At 47.5% G+C, this 25825-nt stretch overlaps 1 protein-coding gene across 3 annotated transcripts in view; it reads left to right on the top strand.

Moving 5' to 3' along the window:
• The window catches only part of IFT56 (intraflagellar transport 56), a 417739-nt gene that overhangs the window by 386085 nt on the left and 5829 nt on the right, over window positions 1–25825 (top strand). For all 3 annotated transcript variants that reach the window (XM_063940415.1, XM_063940414.1, XM_063940413.1), the window contains one exon: window positions 10356–10489. In XM_063940415.1, the coding sequence (XP_063796485.1) occupies window positions 10356–10489 (134 nt within the window). The remainder of the gene's footprint in view (window positions 1–10355; window positions 10490–25825) is intronic.

Below are 25825 nucleotides of genomic sequence, written 5' to 3'. Positions count from 1 at the left end.
CGAGATAGTAAGATGGACTGGTTACTGGTGAGACTGAGAACCGGGATGGTTACCGGTGAGACTGGGATGCAACTGTAATCCGGGCTGGTACCGGATATAACTGGAAACGCAACTGAAAGTAGAATGATGACTGTGGCTGTGACTTTAGGACGAGGCTGAAGAACACTGCGGCTGTGCCTTTAAAATGAGACGGTAGAATACTGCAGCTGTGGTTTTAAGATGAGACTGTGGAATACTGCAACGGTGACTTTAAGATGAAACTGTAGAATACTGCAGCTGTGACTTTAAGTTGAGACTGTGGAATACTGTGACTTTAAGATGAAACTGTAGAATACTGCAGCTGTGGCTTTAAGTTGAGACTGTGGAATACTGTGACTGTGACTTTAAGTTTAGACTGTGGAATACTGTGACTGTGACTTTAAGTTGAGACTGGAATACTGTGACTTTAAGATGAAACTGTAGAATACTGCAGCTGTGGCTTTAAGTTGAGACTGTGGAATACTGTGACTGTGACTTTAAGTTGAGACTGTGGAATACTGTGACTGTGACTTTAAGATGAAACTGTAGAAATACTGGACATCAATGGTAACACAACTGTAACCCAGACTGGGTAGCAAAGGAACAGAGTTCTACAGGAAATGAAGTACAAGTATTACCTTTAGGGAGCTCAGCTTCTAAGCTCACACAGAGCTGTGTGTGACATGAGGAACTGGCAGAGTTTCCAACTCGAGTCTCCTAACTTATACTACCTGGTCCTTGGTGATTGGTGAGCAGTGTCAGGTGATTCAGAGAGTCTCAGGCTGGCACAGGATTGGACAGCTCTGGGTCAGGTGAACAGTCACTGTTATGTGAGTACTCTAGAATAGGCTGTGATGTGGCGTGAGGCCTAGCAGGCCGAAAGAACACTGAAGCCTGAACTTCTGCAAACAAACAGAGGATGCTGGCTTTTAGGCCTAAACTTCAGATTGCTGAATTCAGATTCACACAGAAGATTAATCACCACAGTTGGAGCGCGTTAACTCTTACCTTCCAGGCAGAGGACTCAGGAAACTCATGGTAATGGCAAGCTGTTTATCCCAGTGAGCAGAAAAGACACAGGATCCAGGACAGATGGCAGGGGCAAGTCACCCAATATGAGAACTACAGTCAGGATCGTGACATTCGCCTGACTTCGCTCAAGGTCCAGGTCTCAGCTTTGTCCGTCTGGTTCCAAAAGAGGCTGGCTCCTTTGCCGGATGTGCTTACCTTCCTTCAGGGGGTACTCCGGATACAGCCTCCATTTGTCCCTATGGTTTCTCTCGGATCTCTCCTTGGTTCTTCAGGCCTTACAACACAGTCCTTTTGAACCACTGGAAATGGTATATTTCAAGTGGCTCACCACCAAGACTTTTAATGTTAGCTATTGCTTTAGCCCGTAGAGTCTCTGACTTGGGAGTTGCTCCCCATTTCTGATATTCCACCAGGACCGGGCTCATGCAGCAATTAGGACTAAATGTGGATACCTATGCTAAGGATGTCTTTAAATTTCATGTCAAGGAACCAATTGTGGTACCGGCCTTCCAGGAACCTGGTCTCTCACCAGAGGAACCCTCCTTGGATGTTGTCCGTGCCCTTAGGATCTACGTGGACCGAGCTAATTCTGTTAGGAAAGCAGATGCCATATTCATCCTCTATGGATTCCACATGCAGGGCTGGCCTGCCAATAAACAAACATTGGCACGCTGGCTTCACATGACTATCTCACAGGCTTACACGCAGGCTGATCTACCTGTTCCAAGTACAGTATCTGGTCATTCTGCTCGCTTTGTGGGTCCTTTGTGGACAGCACACCATGTGGCATCTGCTGAACAAGTATGCAACGCTGCTACATGATATTCTACCCACACAATTACGTAGGTTCTATGCCTTTGATAATTTTGCCTCTCAGGATGCGACCTTTGGCTAAGTCCTCATTTCATTTTAGGAGCGTTCCCTCGCTATTACAACTGCTTTGGGACCTCGAAGAAAAATATACGTTATGGTAAGAACTTACCGTTGATAACGGTATTTCTCCTAAGTCCACAGGATAACAGTGGGATATGATGAAGTGATAGCGGATTTGCACCAATCGGTCAAAGCTTTCCGGCCTCCCAGTATGCAGCGGGCCTGTCCATATATCCTCCCCTCCTGGCTCAGGCAAATCAGTTGTATTCCCAAAGCTCAAGGCAGGAGCATCATAGATAGCCCTAATCAGGCGAGAAGAACACACATGCACACCCTTCCGTACAAGAAGGAAGAGGTTGGTGAGTAAAAGGATCCTCAAATCAGGTGCATCAGGGTGGGATCCCTGTGGATCCTGTGAACTTAGGAGAAATACCGTTATCAACGTTAAGTTCTTACCATAACGTATAGTTTTTCGGCAGGGTCCACAGGTTATCCACAGGATAACAATGGGATTTCCCAAAGCAATTAAGTAGTGGGGACACTCCTTATTGGACAGGCGAATCCATCGCCCGAATTCAGCATCATGAGAAGCAAAGGTATTTATGGCATAATGTCTAATGAATGTGTTAATGGAAGACCATGTGGCTGCCTTACATATCTGTTCTGCTGAAGCACCACGTTGTGCTGCCCATGATGGACCTACCTTACGAGTAGAGTGAGCAGAAACATTAGCCGGAACATGGAGATAAACTTGAGAATATGCTTCTGAAATCATCATCCAAAGCCATGTTGCCAGTATCTGCTTATCAGCAGGCCATCCCCTCTTTTGAAAAGCGTAGAGAATAAAGAGAGAATCTGTCTTTCTGATAGCACTGGTACGATCCACGTAGATCCTTAATGCACGGACCACGTCCAGCGATGCATCTCCCGCAGAAAGGCCCGGTACCTGGAAAGCCAGGAATACAATTTCTTCATTAAGGTGGAATTTAGACACCACGTTCGGAAGATACCCAGATCTAGTTCTGAGAACTGCTTTATCTGGATAAAAAATCAGAAATGGGGAACGACATGATAATGCCCCCAAATCTGATACTCTTCTAGCTGACGCCATAGCCAGTAGAAAGAGAACTTTAGCTGTCAACCATTTAAGATCCACTTTATTAAGTGGTACAAATGGGGCAACTTGAAGGGCTTTCTGGACTAGACTTAAGTCCCAAGGCACTGTAGGAGGAACAAAAGGAGGTTGAATGCGCAGCATTCCCTGGAAAAAAGTATGCATATCCTGTAAGTTGGCAATTTTCTTTTGGACCATACAGTCAATGCTGACACTTGCACTCTCAAGTAAGCCACCTTCAAACCTATATCCATTCCTGCCTGAAGGAATGCTAAGACCCTGGAAAATCTGAAAGACTTAGGGTCCATTTTCTGTTCACTGCACCAATGAATATAGGTTTGCCATATTCGGTAATAAAGGCGAGCTGAGGAAGGTTTCCTTGCTCTGAGCATAGTTTGAATTACCTGTTGTGAGAATCCTCTTGACCTCAGGATAGAGGTTTCAAGAGCCATGTGGTCAAAGACAGTCGATCCAGATGTCTGTGATAACAAGGACCCTGCATTAGTAGATCTGGGCGTTGAGGGAGCAGAAATGAAGCATCCTTCGACATTATCTGCAGATCTGTGTACCAATGCTTTCTGGGCCAAGCCGGAGCTATTAGTATCACGACACCTTTCCCTTGCTTTATCTTTCTCACCACACTGGGTAATAGGGTGATTAAAGGAAACACATAAGCCAGATGAAAGTCCCATCTCACCGACAGGGCATCCACAAAGATAGCTCTGGGATCCTTTGTTCTTGACCCATATGCGAGCACATTGTTGAGACGGGACGCCATGAGACCTATCTCTGGCAACCCCCACTTCTCTACTAGAGTCTGCAAGACCTTTCGGTGTAGAGCCCATTTGCTTGCCTGAATGGCGTGTCAACTGAGAAAATCCGCTTCCCAGTTTAGGACTCCCGGATCGAACACTGTGGACAAGGCTGGATGATGAAGTTCTGCCCACTTTAGTATGTGACTTACCTCCTTCATCGCTTTTCGGCTGCGAGTTCCTCCCTGATGGTTGAGATGCGCTACTGTCGTTGCATTGTCCGAGCGGATCTGAACTGCTTTTCCCTGAAGAATGTCCTTTGCCTGAATCAGTGTCATGTATATGTCCTGAAGTTCCAATATATTTATTGGCAGGCAACCTTCTTCCTTAGTCCATTGCCCCTGGAAACACAACCTTCCTGACACTGCTCCCCATCCCTGGAGACTGGCATCTGTCATCAGAATTTCCCAATCTGATATCCATAAGGGTCCCCCCTTGACCAGATGGGATGTCTATAGCCACCAGGCTAATGACCTTCTCACTTCTATCGTAAGAACCATAGTCCGTGTTTTTATCGTCTGATGCAACCCATTCCATTTGGCAAGGATCAGACGCTGCAGAGGCCTCAAGTGGAATTGTGCATACTCCACCATGTCGAATGTTGACACCATCAGCCCCATCACACGCATTGCTGCGTGAATGGATACTTTCTGATTGTGTAGCAAGTCCTGAACCCTTGACTGAACCTTGGATATCTTGTTCAGAGATAACATGAAGCTCTCTGAAGACTTGAATCCAGTACAGCCCCCAAGTGAGTCATCCGCTGTGACGGAACCAGAGATGATTTTGCCCAATTTATGAGCCACCCATGCTTCTGCAGACACGTTATTGTCTGTTGCAGATGACATAGGAGCAATTCCTGCGACTGTGCCAGGATTAAAAGATTGTCAAGGTATGGAAAAATTCTTATCCCCTGCTGGCAGAGATAAGCTGCCTGTCAGGAACCAGCGTTCAGTGATGTCTTACTTACCGGCGCGCTGGTGTGCAGGCCTCCGGAGGTCACGGCCCCAGTCTGCTCCGTATGAGCATCCTGTCTGCGGTGCGCAGTACCCACTATTGTGTTGCACCCCTGAAGTCCATTCTGCTGGTGTCCTCCTGTGTACCAGCCATCTGTTCAGCATGGACGCCGCCATGACACTTGTGGTCAGCTGACCGGAGAGCACCCAATCCTGTGCTGTGATTGCTCACATGATCCAAGTACCCAATGACTGCCAACCAGGGGGTATAAGTCCAGAGCACTGACTCAGCTTCATCACCTTGGACAACGCGTTGCATTGCTGCATAGCGTCTCCTGGTCTCCGTTCCTGTTTCCAGTCTCCAATTCCTGTTTCCAGTTTCCAGTCTTCAACTCCTGTTTCCAGCAATCTTCTGTTTCCAGTCATCTCCAAGTGATCTCCTGGTTCCAGCATTCCTGTAGAACTACAGGTCCCAGCATTACATCAACTCCAGCTTCTGCTACAGTCAGCTTCCACCGTTTACAGTAGAGACTTCTCTCCAGGTGCTATCCATTGTTTTCACCTGTGTATGATTGACTTGCATTGTGCTTTGATATCTGGCACTCAAATACCATCTCTTCATATGCATTCCATGCCGTCTCCTGCTTAAACCTTGCTTGGTTATGGACTGGCATTACTATTGACTGTGTGGAGAATTATTGCTGGGTTTTAATCCAACTGTGGGAGTGATCACCATCAGATTGCTAATTCAGTTTCCAGACTGATTCATTGCATGTGTTTCTGCACTGGTTTCTAGACCAGCTGAATATCAGTGACTGTTTGTATTATTATTGTCAGCATTCCTGTACCCATCATTTCAAATTCATCTGTTATAATCTGTGAGCATTTAATAAACATCATTGTGCACATGCGCAGGAATCATTTACAGCCTCCCAGTTTCCTCCATCGCACCACCACTGTCCCACTAGTGCCCCCTCCGGGGACAGATAAAACCACAGATCTGACACTGCCATTACCACCATAATCTTAGTAAATACTCTGGGAGCTGTGGCTAACCCAAAAGGTGGGCCTGGAACTGAAAATGCTGTTGGAGGATAGCGAACCTGAGATATCACTGATGGGACAGTGCTATAGGAACATGTAGGTAAGCATCCTGTATATCCAGGGATACCATATAATCCCCTGGCTCCATGGCCAAAATTATGGAACGTAAAGTCTCCATGTGAAACCGAGGTACCCAAATGTTTTTGTTCAGCACTTTGTGATTGACAGTGGGCCGAAATGACCCATTTGGCTTCTGAACTAAAAGCAGGTTGGAGTAAAAACCCTGTCCTTGTTGCGCATGAGGAACTGGAATGACTATTCCTGAATGAAGCAATTTCTGAACTGCCTCTTGCAAAGCCCTGGCCTTTGTCTCTACCCGAGACAGGCTGGTACAAAAAAACCTTTGAGGAGGGTGCTTCTTGAAGGCAAAAGCACAACCTAGAGATACCGCTTCCTGCACCCAGGCATCTTTTAATAGACTGCTGCCAGATCTGTGCAAACTGAAGAGTCGGCCCCCCACCCTGGGGTCTTCCAGTTGGAGGCCGGCATCATCAGGCTGATAGCTTATTAGCTGTTTTACCAACTCGTCCTCTGGTAGCCCAATGCTTTTTAGTCCTACCAGACTTGTATTAGGACTGCCTGCTATCACTTTTACCTTTAGCTTTACCTTGATACTGAAAGGGACGAAAAGCCGGAACTTTAGGTTTGAAATTGTATGTGGAAGGAAACTTGACCTTCTTGGAGTCTGCTTCTGACTCCAAAATATCTGTCAATTCTTTACCAAAGAGAATATCTCCAGAAAAGCAGAAAACCTTCTTAGACTCTAAATCAGCTTTCCACGTACGTAGCCAAACTGCTCTGCGAGCAGCTATTGTTGAAGCTGGTGCCCTGGAGGCTCTCTATATGCTATTGAAAAATCCCCCTCCAATGCATCAGACCAGGCAGCCACTGCCTTTGCCATCCAAGCTGAATCCATGGCTGGCCTTATGACTGCCCCAGACAGGGAAAACATGGTTTTTAGAAACCCATCCACTCTCCTTTTCGTGACATCATTTAATGATGTTCAAGGCAAAGGTAATGTAGATTTTCGCACTAATCGAATCACATGCATATCTACTTTAGGAGCCACTTCCCTTTTTAAACAATCCCCAGCTGGAAGAGGATAATTGGAATTCCATTTCTTAGGAATTCTAAACTTCTTATTAGGCGTAGCCCAAGCCTCTTCCATGATTTCCGTCAGCTGATCTGACCCTGGAAACTCAGTCTTATCTGTTTTGGGACGTTTAAACACAGGTGCCTTGGTTTTTAACACAGGCTCTGCTGAATCCTCTAAGGATAGAATGGCCTTCATTGCTTTAATTAACTCTGCTATATCCACTGAGCTGAGACCTTCCTCCTCCTCTTCGTATGCCGAAGTAGAATTAATTGAGCTTTCATCCTCCGATGAATCCACATCTGAGCCATGTGTAGCCTGTAAGGATGAAGATTTACCTACCACTGGCTTATCAGCCTGTTTCTTTTGAGAGGCAGCTGCTGGAAGTGATACACCACAGGTGGGAAGGTGTGTAAGGGCCAATCGTATAACCTATCCCCGGTACAGGAGTTGGAGGAATTATCCATTCAGCTATACTGGATAAAGTCTGTGCAAACATAGCCCAAGGTGGATCAACCTGCACCTGAATCTGCCTTGTATTTTTCAAGAACCCCTGGTGAAAGCTAAAACAATTTGCACACAAACCATCCTGAACCAAATCCTGAGAGGATAACACAGCTTTGCAAGTTTCATACATGTTTGTACATGATATGAGTGTTGGTGTTGCTGTGAGTGTATCTTCCTCACATTTGCCGCTCTTAGACATGGTAAATAATCAACACATCCACAGTGTACTACACAATTTGTGACTGTAATCACTTTAAGCTTTTTAAAGTGACATACAATCCGACCCAACCCATGCAACCTGCAGTGAGGATCAGAATAGAACAAAACTGACAGAATATAGTAAAGTCAGCGATCAGACTAGCAGTCAGTCACATGTTATACATTAGTATAATAAGCAATATGAGCACATCATAAACTACAACTACATTTCAAGTATGTAGAAGAACATATTACTGAATCATGTTTAAACAGATCTACTGTATTCAGATACATTGCGAAAGAAACAGTAAATGTATACAGACTCATATGCAGTAGGCACTTATCTAACTATTCATACTTAAAAAGGTAGATAGAGACTTAGTGCTGTATTACCCGTACTCGGTAGAGTGGGATACAGGGAGACTCACCTTACTTCCAGGACCGATCAATATGTTAGCGAACGCTGAGTGGATCCAACTCTACTAGTGTACACTGCCGCTCCATGAACCTATAGTGAACACAGACGCTCAGTGAACACAGACGCACCAGTCACACAGCCGCCTATGCTGCGACTGGGTCCCCTTCGTGTACAGCGTCTTGAGATGATGGCGGTTAACTCGGTGGAAACTGGTTATGAACCGGGGGGAGGGGCGACCAGGAGAGCGTCTGACTCCCCTCTGCTGACATCAATCCTAGGGATTGCGGCCTCATACTATACCTGGAGCCTATGATCCCTAAGGCCTAGCGCTGGTGCACCCGAGGTGGCAGCCGCATCAGCGACTGTTTGGTAGTCTCCTCCCAAAACAGTACGGCTGTATCTGTATCCCCCTTCTAAGCGGAACCAATACCTTACCTTCTCCCCGTGCTCCGGCCACAGCCTGGTAATATCTGCTGGACCTGCTAGTATATCCGACACAGACGCTCGCCAAAACAGCACTGTATTTGTGGGTAAGACGTTGTCATATAAAACGCTGTTTAGAAAGATTGCTCAGAAAAAATAGTACTATAAAAATAAAATAAGAAAGCTTAGGGCTGCTAAAAACCAGCAGCCCTCTGACCATGGTCCGGCTCCAGCCGCACCGAAAAAAAACCTGATTTGCCTGAGCCAGGAGGCGGGAATATATGGCCGTGCCGTTGCATGCTGGGAGGCCGGAAAACATTTACCGATTGGTGCAAATCCGCCGTTGCTTCATCATATCCCATTGTTATCTTGGGGATAACCTGTGGACCATGCCGGAGAAAGAGTTAATAAAGGTATGTTTTACCATAACTCTTTCTTTTTCCATTTGACTACTGACATCCTGGACATTTTTTCAGTTTATACTTTTATTTTGTGCCCTTTTCTAGTTAATTTCATTATTTTTTTTATTTTTTTAGCAGGGTGCATTTATAATTGCCAAATAGGAGAACACCCATTGCCATCTTGAACAACTGTCCTACAGTCTTTAGTATCTCAGTCATTTTGTTTGGACCAAAATGGACTAATCCAGTAATCCCTACCACTAAAAGATAAAGCTAATTAGTACCATCTTCCAGTAACCACACAAACAATACTGGTCATCAGTCAGGAACAATTAAAATCTGAATGGATTTTATATATATTTTTTTTTTATATTTGTCTACAGCTGGGACAATTCTTCTCCAAATTCTAAACCAGCCAACTTAACTCAGTGATATCAAGTAAATCCTTACTTACTAGTTAATATTACTCTTTAGGAGACACATTTAACATCTACACATATTAAATCCAATGAACTAAAACAGATATGTATTTATATAGTTTTTATCTTGATTATTGGACAAAATGCTATATTTAAAATCTTACTTTTTTCTATTGTGAGCTAAGATTCAAATTGTTTCCTTACTTGTGGGCAGTAACATAGTATCTAAGATTGAAAAAAAACAATTGACCATCGAGTTCAACCTATTTGTGGTCTCCTATGCAGGATTATGTGTAAACATGCCTAGTCTTGCAAGCCTTTCCTCGTATGCCAGCGTCTGCATGCCCTTAATTAGTTTGGTCGCCCGCCTCTGAACCTTTTCTAGCTCCAGGATATCCTTTTTGTAGTATGGTACAAAGTGCTCAACACAACATGAAGAGACCTGTCAGAATGGAAGCCTCTTCCTAAAGGCAGGACGCTAAGGCTACGGCCACACACAGTAGCCAAGCCGGTCCCGCTGAACGGGACCCGCTTGGCCGGGGGGGGGGGGGGGTTTGTGCTCTCACGAATCCTGCTCTGCGGGATCCTGCAGGACAGGATCCGGCCAGTGACACACAGGATTTCATTAGCACACAGTGCGGTACAGCCGAACTGTGTGAACACATACATTTCAATGTATGTGTTCTCATTGAAATCCCGTCGTCCTGCCATCCGGCCCAACCGCAGCATGCTGTGTTTGGATCCGGCGGCAGCGGGACTGCCGCACATGTGTGGGCGCCTGCATAGGCACCCATGTGCAGTCTCCTTGCGGCCAAGTGGGTCCCGCTGAAAGGGACCCGCTTTGCCGCTATGTGTGGCCATAGTCTAATACGGAACTTGTATTATGGTAGGTTCATAAATGTTTTTGAGTTATACTGCATGATCTTGTTGTAAGTCTTCCAATAGTAAACATACATCAAATGACATGAACTTTCTTCTTTTCAATAGATGGGTCAGTTTTATTATGCTGCCAAGGCATTTGATATATTGGAAAGACTTGATCCAAGTCCTGAATACTGGGAGGGAAAGCGGGGAGCATGTGTTGGAATCTTTCAGATGATCTTAGCAGGCCGAGAACCCAAGTAAGTAGTTCATGATGTGAGCTTGCAGTCTGCATACTCTGTATGGCTAGCATTAGGTATGTAAATATAGGATTTGAATTACCTACCGGTAAATCCTTTTCTCGTAGTCCGTAGAGGATACTGGGGTCCATGGAGTATAGACGGGTCCACTAGGAGCCATGGGCACTTTAAGAATTTGATAGTGTGGGCTGGCTCCTCCCTCTATGCCCCTCCTAAAAGACTCAGTCTAGGAAACTGTGCCTAAGGAGATGGACATACTTTGAGAGAAGGATAGATAAGGATAGTGGTGAGATTCCGAACCAGCACACACAACAAGAGGAAAGCCAAGCTAACCAAACTTGAAGAAGGAACAGCAACGGATGAACCAACATTACTTAACCAAGTAACAGTGCAGGAAGAACGAAGCATTGGGCGGGCGCCCAGTATCCTCTACGGACTACGAGAAAAGGATTTTTCTCTGACGTCCTAGTGGATGCTGGGAACTCCGTAAGGACCATGGGGAATAGCGGCTCCGCAGGAGATTGGGCACAAAAGTAAAGCTTTAGGACTACCTGGTGTGCACTGGCTCCTCCCCCTATGACCCTCCTCCAAGCCTCAGTTAAATTTTTGTGCCCGACCGAGAAGGGTGCACACTAGGGGCTCTCCTGAGCTCTTAGTGAAAGTTTAGTTTTAGGTTTTTTATTTTCAGTGAGACCTGCTGGCAACAGGCTCACTGCATCGAGGGACTAAGGGGAGAAGAAGCGAACTCACCTGCGTGCAGAGTGGATTGGGCTTCTTAGGCTACTGGACACCATTAGCTCCAGAGGGACCGAACACAGGCCCAGCCTCGGAGTCCGGTCCCAGAGCCGCGCCGCCGGCCCCCTTACAGAGCCAGAAGCAAGAAGAGGTCCGGAAAATCGGCAGCAGAAGACATCCTGTCTTCACCGAGGTAGCGCACAGCACTGCAGCTGTGCGCCATTGCTCCTCAGCACACTTCACACTCCGGTCACTGAGGGTGCAGGGCGCTAGGGGGGGGCGCCCTGAGCAGCAATAGAAACACCTTGGCTGGCGAAAATACATCACATATAGCCCCCAGGGCTATATGGATGAATTTTAACCCCTGCCAGATTCCACATAAAAGCGGGAGAAAAGGCCGCCGAGAAAGGGGCGGAGCCTATCTCCTCAGCACACAGGCGCCATTTTCCTTCACAGCTCCGCTGAAAGGACGTCTCCCTGACTCTCCCCTGCAGTCCTGCACTACAGAAACAGGGTAAAAAAGAGAGGGGGGCACTAATTGGCGTAATAATTACAAATAGCAGCTATAAGGGGGAAAAACACTTATTTAAGGTTATCCCTGTATATATATAGCGCTCTGGTGTGTGCTGGTATACTCTCCCTCTGTCTCCCCAAAGGGCTAGTGGGGTCCTGTCCTCTGTCAGAGCATTCCCTGTGTGTGTGCTGTGTGTCGGTATGTTGTGTCGACATGTATGAGGAGGAAAATGATGTGGAGGCGGGGCAATTGCCTATAATAGAGATGTCACCCCCTAGGGAGTCGACACCTGAGTGGATGATCTTATGGAAGGAATTACGTGACAGTGTCAGCTCTTTGCAAAAAACAGTTGACGACATAAGACAGCCGTCTACTCAGCTTGTGCCTGTCCAGGCGTCTCAAAAGCCATCAGGGGCTCTAAAACGCCCGTTACCTCAGATGGTAGATACAGACGTCGACACGGATACTGACTCCAGTGTCGACGGGGAAGAGACAAACGTGACTTCCAGTAGGGCCACACGTTACATGATTGAGGCAATGAAAAATGTTTTACATATTTCTGATAATACTAATACCACTAAAAAGGGTATTATGTTCGGTGAGAAAAAACTACCTGTAGTTTTTCCTGAATCTGAGGAATTAAATGAGGTGTGTGATGAAGCGTGGTAAAAAACTGATAATTCCTAAAAAATTATTGGCATTATATCCTTTCCCGCCAGAGATTAGGGCGCGTTGGGAAACACCCCCTATGGTGGATAAAGCACTCACACGCTTATCAAAACAGGTGGCTCTACCCTCTCCTGAGACGGCCGCCCTTAAGGATCCTGCTGATAGAAAGCAGGAAGGTATCCTAAAATGTATTTACACACATACTGGTGTTATACTGCGACCGGCAATCGCCTCAGCCTGGATGTGCAGTGCTGGTTTGGCTTGGTCGGATTCCCTGACTGAAAATATTGATACCCTAGACAGGGACAGTATATTACTGACTATAGAGCATTTAAAAGATGCATTTATATATATGCGTGATGCACAGCGGGATATTTGCCGACTGGCATCAAGAGTAAGTGCGCTGTCCATTTCTGCCAGAAGAGGGTTATGGACGCGACAGTGGTCAGGTGATGCGGATTCCAAACGGCATATGGAAGTATTGCCCTATAAAGGGGAGGAGTTATTTGGGGTAGGTCTGTCAGATCTGGTGGCCACGGCAACAGCTGGGAAATCCACATTTTTACCCCAGGTCGCCTCTCAACATAAGAAGACGCCGTATTATCAGGCGCAGTCCTTTCGTCCCCATAAGGGCAAGCGAGCGAAAGGCTCCTCATTTCTGCCCCGGGGCAGAGGAAGGGGAAAAAGGCTGCAACAGACCGCAAATCCCCAAGAACAGAAGCTCTCTCCCGCTTCTGCCAAGTCCTCAGCATGACGCTGGGGCTTTACAAGCGGACTTAGGCACGGTGGGGGCACGTCTCAAGAATTTCAGCGCGCAGTGGGCTCACTCGCAGGTAGACCCCTGGGTCCTTCAGGTGGTATCTCAGGGGTACAAATTGGAATTCGAGACACCTCCCCCTCGCCGGTTCCTAAAGTCTGCTTTACCGACGTCTCCCTCCGACAGGGAGGCGGTATTGGAGGCCATTCACAAGCTGTATTCTCAGCAGGTGATAATCAAGGTACCCCTCCTGCAACAGGGCAAGGGGTATTATTCAACGCTGTTTGTGGTACCGAAGCCGGACGGCTCGGTGAGACCTATTTTAAATCTGAAATCTTTGAACACTTACATACAAAGGTTCAAGTTCAAGATGGAGTCACTCAGAGCAGTGATCGCGAACCTGGAAGAAGGGGACTATATGGTGTCTCTGGACATCAAGGATGCTTACCTCCATGTCCCAATTTACCCTTCTCACCAAGGGTACCTCAGGTTTGTGGTACAGAACTGTCACTATCAGTTTCAGACGCTGCCGTTTGGATTGTCCACGGCACCCCGGGTCTTTACCAAGGTAATGGCCGAAATGATGATACTTCTTCGAAGAGAAGGCGTCTTAATTATCCCTTACTTGGACGATCTCCTGATAAGGGCAAGATCCAAGGAACGGTTAGTAGTCGGAGTAGCACTATCTCAAGTAGTGTTACGACAGCACGGGTGGATTCTAAATATCCCAAAATCACAGCTGATTCCGACGACACGTCTGCTGTTCCTAGGGATGATTCTGGACACAGTCCAGAAAAAGGTGTTTCTTCCGGAAGAAAAAGCCAGGGAGTTATCCGAGTTAGTCAGAAACCTCCTGAAACCAGACAGGGTCTCAGTGCATCAATGCACAAGGGTCCTGGGAAAAATGGTGGCTTCCTACGAAGCGATTCCATTCGGCAGATTCCACGCAAGAACATTTCAGTGGGATCTGCTGGACAAATGGTCCGGATCACATCTTCACATGCATCAGCGGATAACCCTGTCCCCAAGGACAAGAGTGTCTCTCCTGTGGTGGTTGCAGAGTGCTCATCTTCTAGAGGGCCGCAGATTCGGCATTCAGGACTGGATCCTGGTGACCACGGATGCCAGCCTGAGAGGCTGGGGAGCAGTCACACAGTGAAGAAATTTCCAGGGCTTGTGGTCAAGCCTGGAAACGTCACTTCACATAAATATCCTGGAACTAAGGGCCATTTACAATGCTCTAAGCCAAGCAAGACCTCTGCTTCAGGGTCAGCCGGTGTTGATCCAGTCGGACAACATCACGGCAGTCGCCCACGTAAACAGACAGGGCGGCACGAGAAGCAGGAGGGCAATGGCAGAAGCTGCAAGGATTCTTCGCTGGGCGGAAAATCATGTGATAGCACTGTCAGCAGTGTTCATTCCGGGAGTGGACAACTGGGAAGCAGACTTCCTCAGCAGACACGACCTCCACCCGGGAGAGTGGGGACTTCATCCAGAAGTCTTCCACATGATTGTAAACCGTTGGGAAAAACCAAAGGTGGATATGATGGCGTCCCGCCTCAACAAAAAACTAGACAGGTATTGCGCCAGGTCAAGGGACCCTCAGGCAATAGCTGTGGACGCTCTGGTAACACCGTGGGTGTACCAGTCAGTGTATGTGTTCCCTCCTCTGCCTCTCATACCCAAGGTACTGAGAATCATAAGAAGGAGAGGAGTAAGGACTATACTCGTGGCTCCGGATTGGCCAAGAAGGACTTGGTACCCGGAACTTCAAGAGATGCTCACAGAGGAACCGTGGCCTCTACCTCTAAGAAGGGATCTGCTCCAGCAGGGACCCTGTCTGTTCCAAGACTTACCGCGGCTGCGTTTGACGGCATGGCGGTTGAACACCGGATCCTGAAGGAAAAAGGCATTCCGGATGAAGTCATCCCTACCCTGATCAAAGCCAGGAAGGATGTAACCGCACAACATTATCACCGTATTTGGCGTAAATATGTTGCGTGGTGCGAGGCCAGGAAGGCCCCTACAGAGGAATTTCAACTGGGTCGTTTCCTGCATTTCCTGCAAACAGGTCTGTCTATGGGCCTAAAATTAGGGTCCATTAAGGTTCAAATTTCGGCCCTGTCAATTTTCTTCCAGAAAGAACTGGCTTCAGTTCCTGAAGTTCAGACGTTTGTCAAGGGGGTACTGCATATACAACCTCCTTTTGTGCCTCCAGTGGCACCTTGGGATCTCAATGTAGTTTTGGGGTTCCTAAAATCACATTGGTTTGAACCACTCACCACTGTGGACTTAAAATATCTCACATGGAAAGTGGTAATGCTGTTGGCCCTGGCTTCAGCCAGGCGTGTCTCAGAATTGGCGGCTTTATCCTATAAAAGCCCTTACCTAACTTTTCATTCGGACAGGGCAGAATTGAGGACTCGTCCTCAATTTCTCCCTAAGGTGGTTTCAGCGTTTCACCTGAACCAGCCTATTGTGGTACCTGCGGCTACTAGGGACTTGGAGGACTCCAAGTTGCTGGACGTAGTCAGGGCCCTGAAAATATATGTTTCCAGGACGGCTGGAGTCAGGAAATCTGACTCGCTGTTTATCCTGTATGCACCCAACAAGCTGGGTGCTCCTGCTTCTAAGCAGACTATTGCTCGCTGGATTTGTAGTACAATTCAGCTTGCACATTCTGTGGCAGGCCTGCCACAGCCAAAATCTGTGAAAGCCCATTCCACAAGGAAGGTGGGCTCATCTTGGGCGGCTGCCCGAGGGGTCTCGGCGTTACAACTTTGCTGAGCAGCTACTTGGTCAGGGGCAAACACGTTTGCTACATTCTACAAATTTGATACCCTGGCTGAGGAGGACCTGGAGTTCTCTCATTCGGTGCTGCAGAGTCATCCGCACTCTCCCGCCCGTTTGGGAGCTTTGGTATAATCCCCATGGTCCTTACGGAGTTCCCAGCATCCACTAGGACGTCAGAGAAAATAAGAATTTACTTACCGATAATTCTATTTCTCGTAGTCCGTAGTGGATGCTGGGCGCCCATCCCAAGTGCGGATTGTCTGCAATACTTGTACATAGTTATTGTTACAAAAATCGGGTTATTATTGTTGTGAGCCATCTTTCAGGAGGCTCCTCTGTTATCATGCTGTTAACTGGGTTCAGATCACAGGTTATACGGTGTGATTGGTGTGGCTGGTATGAGTCTTACCCGGGATTCAAAATCCTTCCTTATTGTGTACGCTCGTCCGGGCACAGTATCCTAACTGAGGCTTGGAGGAGGGTCATAGGGGGAGGAGCCAGTGCACACCAGGTAGTCCTAAAGCTTTACTTTTGTGCCCAGTCTCCTGCGGAGCCGCTATTCCCCATGGTCCTTACGGAGTTCCCAGCATCCACTACGGACTACGAGAAATAGTATTATCGGTAAGTAAATTCTTATTATCGGTAGGTAATTAAAATCCTATTTTCTCTTACGTCCTAGAGGATACTGGGGTCCATTTAGTACCATGGGGATGTACCACAGCTCCCAAACCGGGTGGGAGAGTGCTGAGGTTCCTGCAGAACTGATTTACCAAACTGAAGGTCCTCAGAGGTCAAAGTATCGAACTTGGCAAACGTGTTCGAACCTGACCAAGTAGCTGCTCGGCAGAGCTGTAAAGCCGAGACACCCCGGGCAGCCGCCCAGGAAGAACCCACCGACTTGGTAGAGTGGGCCTGTACAGATTTTGGACATGGCAAACCTGCCGTGGAATAAGCATGCTGGATAGTAAGTCTGATGCAGAGTGCAATTGTCTGCTTTGAAGCAGGACACCCAATCTTATTGGGATCATAAAGAACAAACAGCGAGTCTTTTTTTCTGTGTTCTTTTCACATACACCTTCAAAGCCCTCACAACATCCAAAAACTTTGAAGTAGCAGAGGTGTCGGTGACAACCTGAACCACAATAGATTGGTTGGTATAAAATGCGGACACCACTTTAGGAAGAAATTGCTGATGAGTTCGAAGTTCAGCTCTGTCTTCATGGAAAATTAAATAGGGACTTTTGTGAGACAAAGCCCCCAGCTCCGACACGTCTTGCTGAAGCCAAGGCCAACAGTGTGATGGTCTTCCACGTAAGATATTTTACATCCACCTCCTTTAACGTTTCATACCAGTCCGATTGGAGGAGCTGCAGCACCACATTGAGATCTCAAGGTGCCGTGGGAGGCACAAAGGGAGGTTGGATGTGCAGAACACCTTTCAAGAACATCTGGACCTCAGGGAGAGTAGCCAATTGTTTCTGAAAGAAAATGGACAAGGCTGAAATCTGGACTTTTATGGCCCACATCCACGCCTGCCTGCAGAAAAAGCAGGAAACGTCCCAGATGAAATTCGACTGCAGAAAAAATTTTGCTCTCACACCAAGAGACGTATTTCTTCCAAATACGATGGTAATGCTTAGACGTTACCACCTTCCTTGCTTTGATCATAGTCGGGATAACCTTTTTAGGGATCCCACTCCTGGCTAGAATCAGCCGTTCAACTTCCATGCCGTCAAAAGTAGCCACGGTAAGTCTTGATAGACAAATGGGCCCTGTTGCAGAAGATCCTCGCGAAGAGGTAGAGGCCTTGGATCTTCGAGGAGCATCTCCAGAAGGTCCGCGTACCAGGCCCTTCTTGGCCAATCCGGAGCAATGAGTATTGCTTGAACCTTTTCCCTTTTTTATTCGCTTAGAATTCTTGGGATCAGAGGTAGCGGAGGAAACACGTACACCATCTGATAGACCCATGAAGTTGTCAGGGCATTTATCGCCAACGCTTGTGGGTCTCTCGACCTGGAACAGTACCGCCTGAGCTTCTTGTTGAGACGAGAGGCCATCATGTCGATCTGCGGTTATCTCCAATGACTTGTCAAGCACCTGAACACTTCCGGGTGAAGGCCCCACTCCCCCAGGTGCAGGTTGTGTCTGCTGAGGAAGTCTGCTTCCCATTTGTCCACTCCCGGAATGAAGACCGTTGACAATGCAACAGCGTTTCTTTCTGCCTAGAGGAGAATTCTTGACACCTCTGACATTGCTGCTCTGCTTTTCGTTCCGCCCTGTCGGTTTATGTACGTTACTGCCGTCACATTGTCAGACTGGACCTGAATTGCCCGATCTTGAAAATGTGAGGCCTGCAGAAGGGCGTTGTATAAGGCCGTGAGTTCCAGAATGTTGATTGGAAGGATGACTTTCTGACTTGACCATCTTCCCTGAATAACTGCTCCCCAACCTCTGAGGGTTGCGTCTGTGGTTAACAGAATCCAGTTCTGAATTCTGAATCTCCGTCCTGCGATGAGGTGAAAAGACTGTAGCCACCACAGACGGGAGATCCTGGCCTTTGGCGACAGACGGATCCCCTAGTGCATGTGAAGATGCGATCCAGACCATTTGTCCAACAGATCGAGCTGGAAGGGTCTTGCGTGAAACCTTCCGTATTGAAGCACCTCGTAAGAGGCCACCATTTTCCCCAGAAGGTGAATGCACAGATGCACCGACACCCAGGTTGGTTTCAGGACATCCCGAACCATCGACTGGATTACCAATGCCTTTTGTGACTCCATGTACAGTATCATTCCCAAGAATGGGATCCTCTGCGTTGGCTCTAGGTGAGATTTCGGAAAGTTCAGAATCCACCCATGATCCTGGAAGAGTTTGGTTGAGAGATCAATGCTGTCAAGCAACCTCTCCCTGGATGGCGCTTTTATGCGGAGATCGTCCAGGTACGGAATTATGTTCACTCCCTGTTTGCGTAGTAGAAACATCATCTCTGCCATCACCTTGGTGAATACCTTCGGTGCTGTGGAGAGACCAAATGGCAGGGTCTGGAACTGGTAGTGACAGTCCTGCAGTGCAGACCGTAGATAAGCCTGATGAGGCGGCCAGATCGGAATATGAAGGTACGCATCCTTGATATCCAGAGACACTAGGAATTCCCCCTCCTTGAGACCTGAGAGGAGCGCTCTCAGAGACACCATCTTGAATTTGAACACTCTTAAGTACGGGTTCAAAGACTTGAGGTTCAGAATCGGTCTTATTGAACCATCTGGCTTCGGTACTACAAACAAGTTGGAATAGTATCCCTTGTTTAGTAGATGAGGTGGAACTGGAACAATGACCTGAGTCTGTACCAGTTTTTGGATGACATGCTGTAAAATTATACTTGCGTCTTGTGAAACTGGCAAGCCTGATTTGAAGAATCTGTGAGGTGGGAGCTCTTGGAAATCTGTAGCCCTAGGAAATAAGCTCTATGACCCAGGGATCCTGGCACGAATTTGACAAGATCTGACTGAAGAATCATAGTCGGGCTCCCACCTGACAGCCTTCCAGGCATTGCGGTCCACCATCATGCTGAAATCTTTGGGGAAGCAGAGCATGAGCTCTGTTCCTGAACACCTGCAGTTGCTGGTTTGCGTGGTTTACCTCTTGCACCGCTGGAGGACGTAGAATCACTTCTGGATTTGCCCTTGAACTTTGGCTGTCTGAAAGGACTATAACTTAGAAGCTGAATAAGTCTTCTTGGTTGGGGGGGCTGCAGAAGGAAGATACATAGACTTACCAGCAGTAGCTGTGGAGATCCATTTGTCTAGTTCTTCTCCAAACAAGGCCTCTCCCGTGAATGGTAAGCCTTCCACGCCTTTCCTGGAGTCCGCATAATCAGTCCACTGGCGTAGCCACAAGCCCCTGCGTGCCGACACTGCCATAGTGGTGGTGCGTGCGTTAAGCATGCCTATTTCCTTCATGGCTTCCACCATAAAGTTCGCAGAGTCCTGTATATGCTGCAGGAGTAAGACAACATCCCCCCTAGATAAGGAATTTAACCCCTCAATTAGGTTACCTGACCATTTCGCAATGGCTTTAGTGATCCACGCACATGCAGTAGTGGGTCTTTGGGCCACCCCAGCAGCCATGTACAATGATTTGAGTGTAGTCTCAATTTTACGATCAGCCGTGTCTATTAGGGGGGTGGTATTCATGTGACCGCCGGTCAGCTGACCGACAGTCACATGACCTCCTCCACCAGCCTGATGGGTCACTATCCCGACGGTCGGCATGCCGACCAACAGGGACTATTTCCACTCGTGGGTGTCCACAACACCCATAGAGTTGGAACAGAACCCGTGGCGACCGCAGCGTGGCGAGCGCCGCGAGCCCGCAAGGGGCTTGCTGCACATGCCCCTCCCCGCCGGGATCCCGGCGTCGGTATGCTGCCGGGATCCCGGCGTCGGTAAGCTGACCGGCGGTCAGGAGACCGCCGGTCAGCAGTACTACACCCCTATTAGGGAGACTGCACCAGGTACAGGCAATACAATTTTTCATGACAGCCTAGAGACTGATGCGTCAACTATCGGTGGATTTTCCCATTATTTCCTATCCTCCAGAGGAAAGGGAAAAGATGAGAGCAACCTTTTAGGGATCTGAATATTTTTTTTCAGGATTAATCCACGGTTCTTCAAACAAAAAAAAGTGACTGAGGACTTCTTTTTTTACATTAAAATAAAATTCCTCACACTCCTCTGACACCTTATCAGGAATATGCAGAACATCTCTGATAGCTTCTGTAAGAGCCTCTTCCCTGTGAAAGAGCCGCATTTCCCCCTCCAAGTCTACCTCATCCTCCTCCAAGTCTGACCCATCAGCTTCAGAGTCAGATTGCAGGATATGGGCCAGAAATCGCTTTTGCGGACAAAAGGGAGAGGACTGAGACACTTTTTTGGGGACTGAGTCTCTGTTTATAAACTCATCCACAGTTTGTTTTAAGTATTGTGTCTCTTTCTCATTGCGGGACAGTTTTGTAGAAAGAGTGGAAATCATTCCTTTGAGAGAATTAACCCACTCCGGTTCAGCCCCGCTAGCTTGTGAACACTGAGTACCCAGCAGTGAGCCCCCTTATGAAGAGGAAAACTCTGCTGTACAAGAAACACACTCTTTGCCTGACATAATGTAAATGTTACAGCACACACACACACAGGAAAAGGTTAAGCACAATTAACCCACAAAGAGCCCTTTATGGAGACACAGAGTTGTTGGAGCCAGCCATCACTGCTAATGCCAAGCTTAGGTGGGTCGCAGACCAAGTACCCTGATAGGGGACTTGGTACACTAATAGTCGCTCCCCCCTGCTACGACCCCCTGGTACCGCTGAGGTCATTTGGAGTCACACCGGAGGAGCTGTGCATCCCTGTCCTGTCAGTGTCTGTGTCCACTGCAGATGGAAAATGGCGCTTGTGAGCTTCTGGATCCTCTCATAGTGAAGCCCCGCCCCTTCAATGGTGCGTGGTCTTCCCACTTTTTTTATACTGGCTGAGGAATCTAGTGCTTAAAATGGAGAGAAACCGTTTTAAGGCTGTGTTGCCAGTCTGGGTACTGTGTACAGTGTACTGAGACGCAGTTGTGTACTATGTCTGGAGATGCATTCCGCCCCATTTAGAAGCCGTACGTCTTCGTACCCTCATGCCACCATAATGGCCGGGACGCCGGCTCAGTACTCACCACTCTTCATTCTTCTGGCTCTGTTAGGGGTGGCGGCGTGCTGCTGGAATGTACCCGCCGTGATGGGGCTTGTGAATAGTTCCCTCAGGAGCTCAGTGTCCTGTCAGCAGGGAACGGGACTATTAATCCTTCAAGAGGTTGGGCCGTACCCCCCCCCCCTAAGTCCCAACCAGCCCTGCCTGAATACAACATAGAAAATAAATGCAGAAAACTTTTCAGGAGCTTCCTTCAGCGTGAGGGGCTTTTCCCGGCACATTTTCTAAACTGAGTCTGGTGGGAGGGGCATAGAGGGAGGAGCCAGCCCACACTATCAAATTCTTAAAGTGCCCAAGGCTTTTAGTGGACCCGTCTATACCCCATGGTACTAAATGGACCCCAGTATCCTCTAGGACATAAGAGAAATATATATATATATATATGTACACAAAACACATATGCAATTGACATATTAGAAACTCCTGTTAAATATGTGTCACGGTTTTGTGCACAATGTTACCTGTAACAGGTGATGAGCAGTGACCAACAGCTGAGGCTGGGCTAGAATTGAGGAGGCTGAATTTAGCTATTGTGCATGGAATTTGGGTAGAAGTGAGAACTGCCTTTGGTATGAATTACGGTTAAGGATCACACAGTGGCCCTGTAATGAACCGACTTCTGGCTGAAGGAAACAAGAGTTAGACTGGTTACTGATTGTAGAAATGCTGGACTGGACTGACTGTTGGCTGAGGAATACAGCTGGACCGGACTGGCTACCAGCTGAAGATATGTTGCTGGACCGTATTGGTTACCGGCTACGGAAGCGGAATTCAGCGGGACTGGACTGGCTACTAGCCGAGGATAAGCTGGACCGGACTTACTACCAGCTGAGGAATACAGCTGAACTGGACTAGTTACTGGCTGAAAAGATGCTGCTGGACTGTACTGGCTACCAGCTAAGGAATACAGCTGGACCAGACTGGCTACCAGCTGAAGAGGTGCTGATGGACCGGACTGGCTACCGGTTGAGGAATACAGCTGGACCGGACTAGCTACCGGGTGAAGAGATGCTGCAAGACCGGACTGGTTACCAGCTGATGATATGCAGGACCACACTGGTTACCGGCTGAGGAAATGCAGGACCGTACTGGTTACCGGCTGAGGATATGCAGGACCGTATTGGTTACCAGCTGAGGATATGCAGTACCGTATTGGTTACCAGCTGAGGATATGCAGTACCGGACTGGTTACCAGTTTAGGATATGTAGGGCTTGATAGTGCCACACGGAAGGAGCGAAGCAGGTTCACTTGTCACACTAACTATGTGACTAGTTGCACAGGTTTTGAATGCTTGCAGCTAGACTTCCTTTAAACCCCCTGCTGGACTGTGAATGGCTGCAGGGAAACTGGCTGGCAGACTGAGGCTTAGATTGGTGAAGTGGAGATCAGCTGGAAATCATGGAATGCAGCAATGTCAGAGAAAATTATAGACTGCACACAGGAGCTTTGAATAAACACAAATAGTTGACAACTGGTCTGAGAACACTGCTGCAATGTGGAATCTGTGCAGTCAGACTGGGAAGATGCTGCTGGTTGGAAACTAGTATGCACAGCAGATACTGGAGTCAGAGCATGAAATAAGGAATTCAGGAGCAAGGCTGAGTGAACCCTATGATACTGCAGGAATTCCTGGGCCACAGGACAGGAGACTAAGGTAAGGGACAGGGCTGGTTACTACAACATATGAGAATCTAGTCAAGTTCATGACAATATGTTAAATACTTTGTTATATTAAGTGACAACTTGAAAGTATTCTTGGAGGAGATGTATGGCTTTGAGTTACAGTAAAACTCACCTACAGTATACTGTACCTTCTCATGCAAGAAACACGAATTTTGTCCATCACTGTCCCGGGTCCAATGTACTTTCCCTCCGGTGGCCTCTGTCTTTCATGTCTTGCTGGCAGAGCCGGCCATAGGCATAACAAACTAGGCAATTGCCTAGGGCATTTGATATGCCTAGGGGCATCATCAGCTTCTGCTGATTAAAATGATATGCGGCATGCCTATATTCTGTATGTAGCATTTCATATGCAGATACAGCCACAGTCTCACACAGTATATTGGCATGCTGCATATCAGTTTAATCAGCAGTAGCTGCTTGTGCATCCTAGCCACATAGCAATACAAATAAGATGCATTTTCATTAAAAAAAGGTGCCCGACGTTAGCATTGATGCAAGATTTGTAAGGACACATCTGTATCCAAGCAGAGGCAGAGGTCACAGTGTTAGTGGAAGTGTGAGTGCTCTGTGTATGTGAGTGGGTTGGTTGTGCAGTAGTGTTCAGAATATGTGTAAGGAGCATTATGTGTGTCATGTAAAAATGCATTCATAATGTGCAACATATGTGTAAAGGGCCACTATGTGTGTCATTATCTGTATAAGGGCATTAATAATGTGCGGCATATGTGTAACAGGGTACTACTGTATGTGTGTCATTATGTGTATAGGGGCACTAATAATGTGCAGCAAAAGTGTAGGGGGCACTGTGTGTCATTATGTGTATAAGGGCATTAATAATGTGTGGCATATGTGTAAGGGACATTATGTGTAAAAGGGCATTAATAAAGGTTGTCATAATGTGTAAGTTGCATTATGTTATAAGGACATTAATGTGTCTCATATGTGTAAGGGGCATTACTGTGTGGAATTGTGTATAAATGCATTACTAATGTGTGGCATTATGTGTATAAGGTGCTCTACTATGTGGCGTTGCATATAGAAAGGGCACTACTGTGTCGTCTAATGTGAATAAAGAGCAATAAGGTGTGGTGTAATGTGAATAAGGAGCAATTCAGTGATGTAATGTGAATAAGGGGCTCTACTGTGAGGAGTAATGTTTATAAGGTAAAGTGATACTACTGTGGTATGTAATATGAATTATGGACACTATCGCAAGATAAAATGTGAATAAAGTTGCAGTACTGTTTGGCGTAATTGGAATTGGGGTTACTATTGTGTGGCCATGCCGCTTCCCAGCAAGAAGATGCCCCTTTTGGGGCTGTGCGTCAAATGTGCGAACTGTTCCTATTTAAAATATAAGGGGTACAAGGACTGCTATGGGTGAGGGGTGATGGTGCTGGGAAAGAGGTGCAAGGTCAGAGGCAGAACCAGCGGTGGTGCTAGAGGGCACCAGCCAAAATCTTGCCTAGGCCATCATATTGGTTAGGGCCGGCTCTGCTTGCTGGCAGTGGGAACTGTTTGGAAAGTGGGGTGTGCATTGCAGGAACATGTCAGAGACATGGCAGACTTATTCAGTTATTACTTAGATTTTTCCTTTTGCAATCTGCATTGTATTGCATTTTCTCTGACGTCCTAGTGGATGCTGGGAACTCCGAAAGGACCATGGGGAATAGCGGGCTCCGAAGGAGGCTGGGCACTCTAGAAAGATTTATGACTACCTGGTGTGCACTGGCTCCTCCCACTATGACCCTCCTCCAAGCCTCAGTTAGATCTTGTGCCCGGCCGAGGTTGGATGCACACTAGGGGCTCTCCTGAGCCTCTAGAAAGAAAGTATAGAATTAGGTTTTTTATTTTCAGTGAGACCTGCTGGCAACAGGCTCACTGCAGCGAGGGACTAAGGGGAGAAGAAGCGAACTCGCCTGCTTGCAGCCGGATTGGGCTTCTTAGGCTACTGGACACCATTAGCTCCAGAGGGATCGACCGCAGGCCCAGTCCTTGGTGTTCGGTCCCGGAGCCGCGCCGCCGTCCCCCTTACAGAGCCAGAAGCAAGTCCGGAAAATCGGCGGCAGAAGACATCAGTCTTCACCAAGGTAGCGCACAGCACTGCAGCTGTGCGCCATTGCTCCTCATGCACACTTCACACTCCGGTCACTGAGGGTGCAGGGCGCTTGGGGGGGGCGCCCTGAGCAGCAATAAAAACACCTTGGCTGGCAAAAATACCACAATATATAACCCCAGAGGCTATATATGTGGTAAATACCCCTGCCAGAATCCAGAAAAAAGCGGGAGAATAGGCCGCGGAAAAGGGGCGGAGCTATCTCCCTCAGACACATTGGCGCCATTTTCTCTTCACAGTGCAGCTAGAAGAAAGCTCCCCAGGCTCTCCCCTGTAGTTTTCAGGCTCAAAGGGTTAAAAAGAGAGGGGGGGCACTAAATTTAG

Source organism: Pseudophryne corroboree, chromosome 9 (genome assembly GCF_028390025.1).
Source record: "Pseudophryne corroboree isolate aPseCor3 chromosome 9, aPseCor3.hap2, whole genome shotgun sequence".
Lineage (NCBI taxonomy): Eukaryota > Metazoa > Chordata > Amphibia > Anura > Myobatrachidae > Pseudophryne > Pseudophryne corroboree.
Note: the sequence above shows the minus strand (reverse complement) of the source record. Positions and strands in the feature narration are given on the sequence as shown.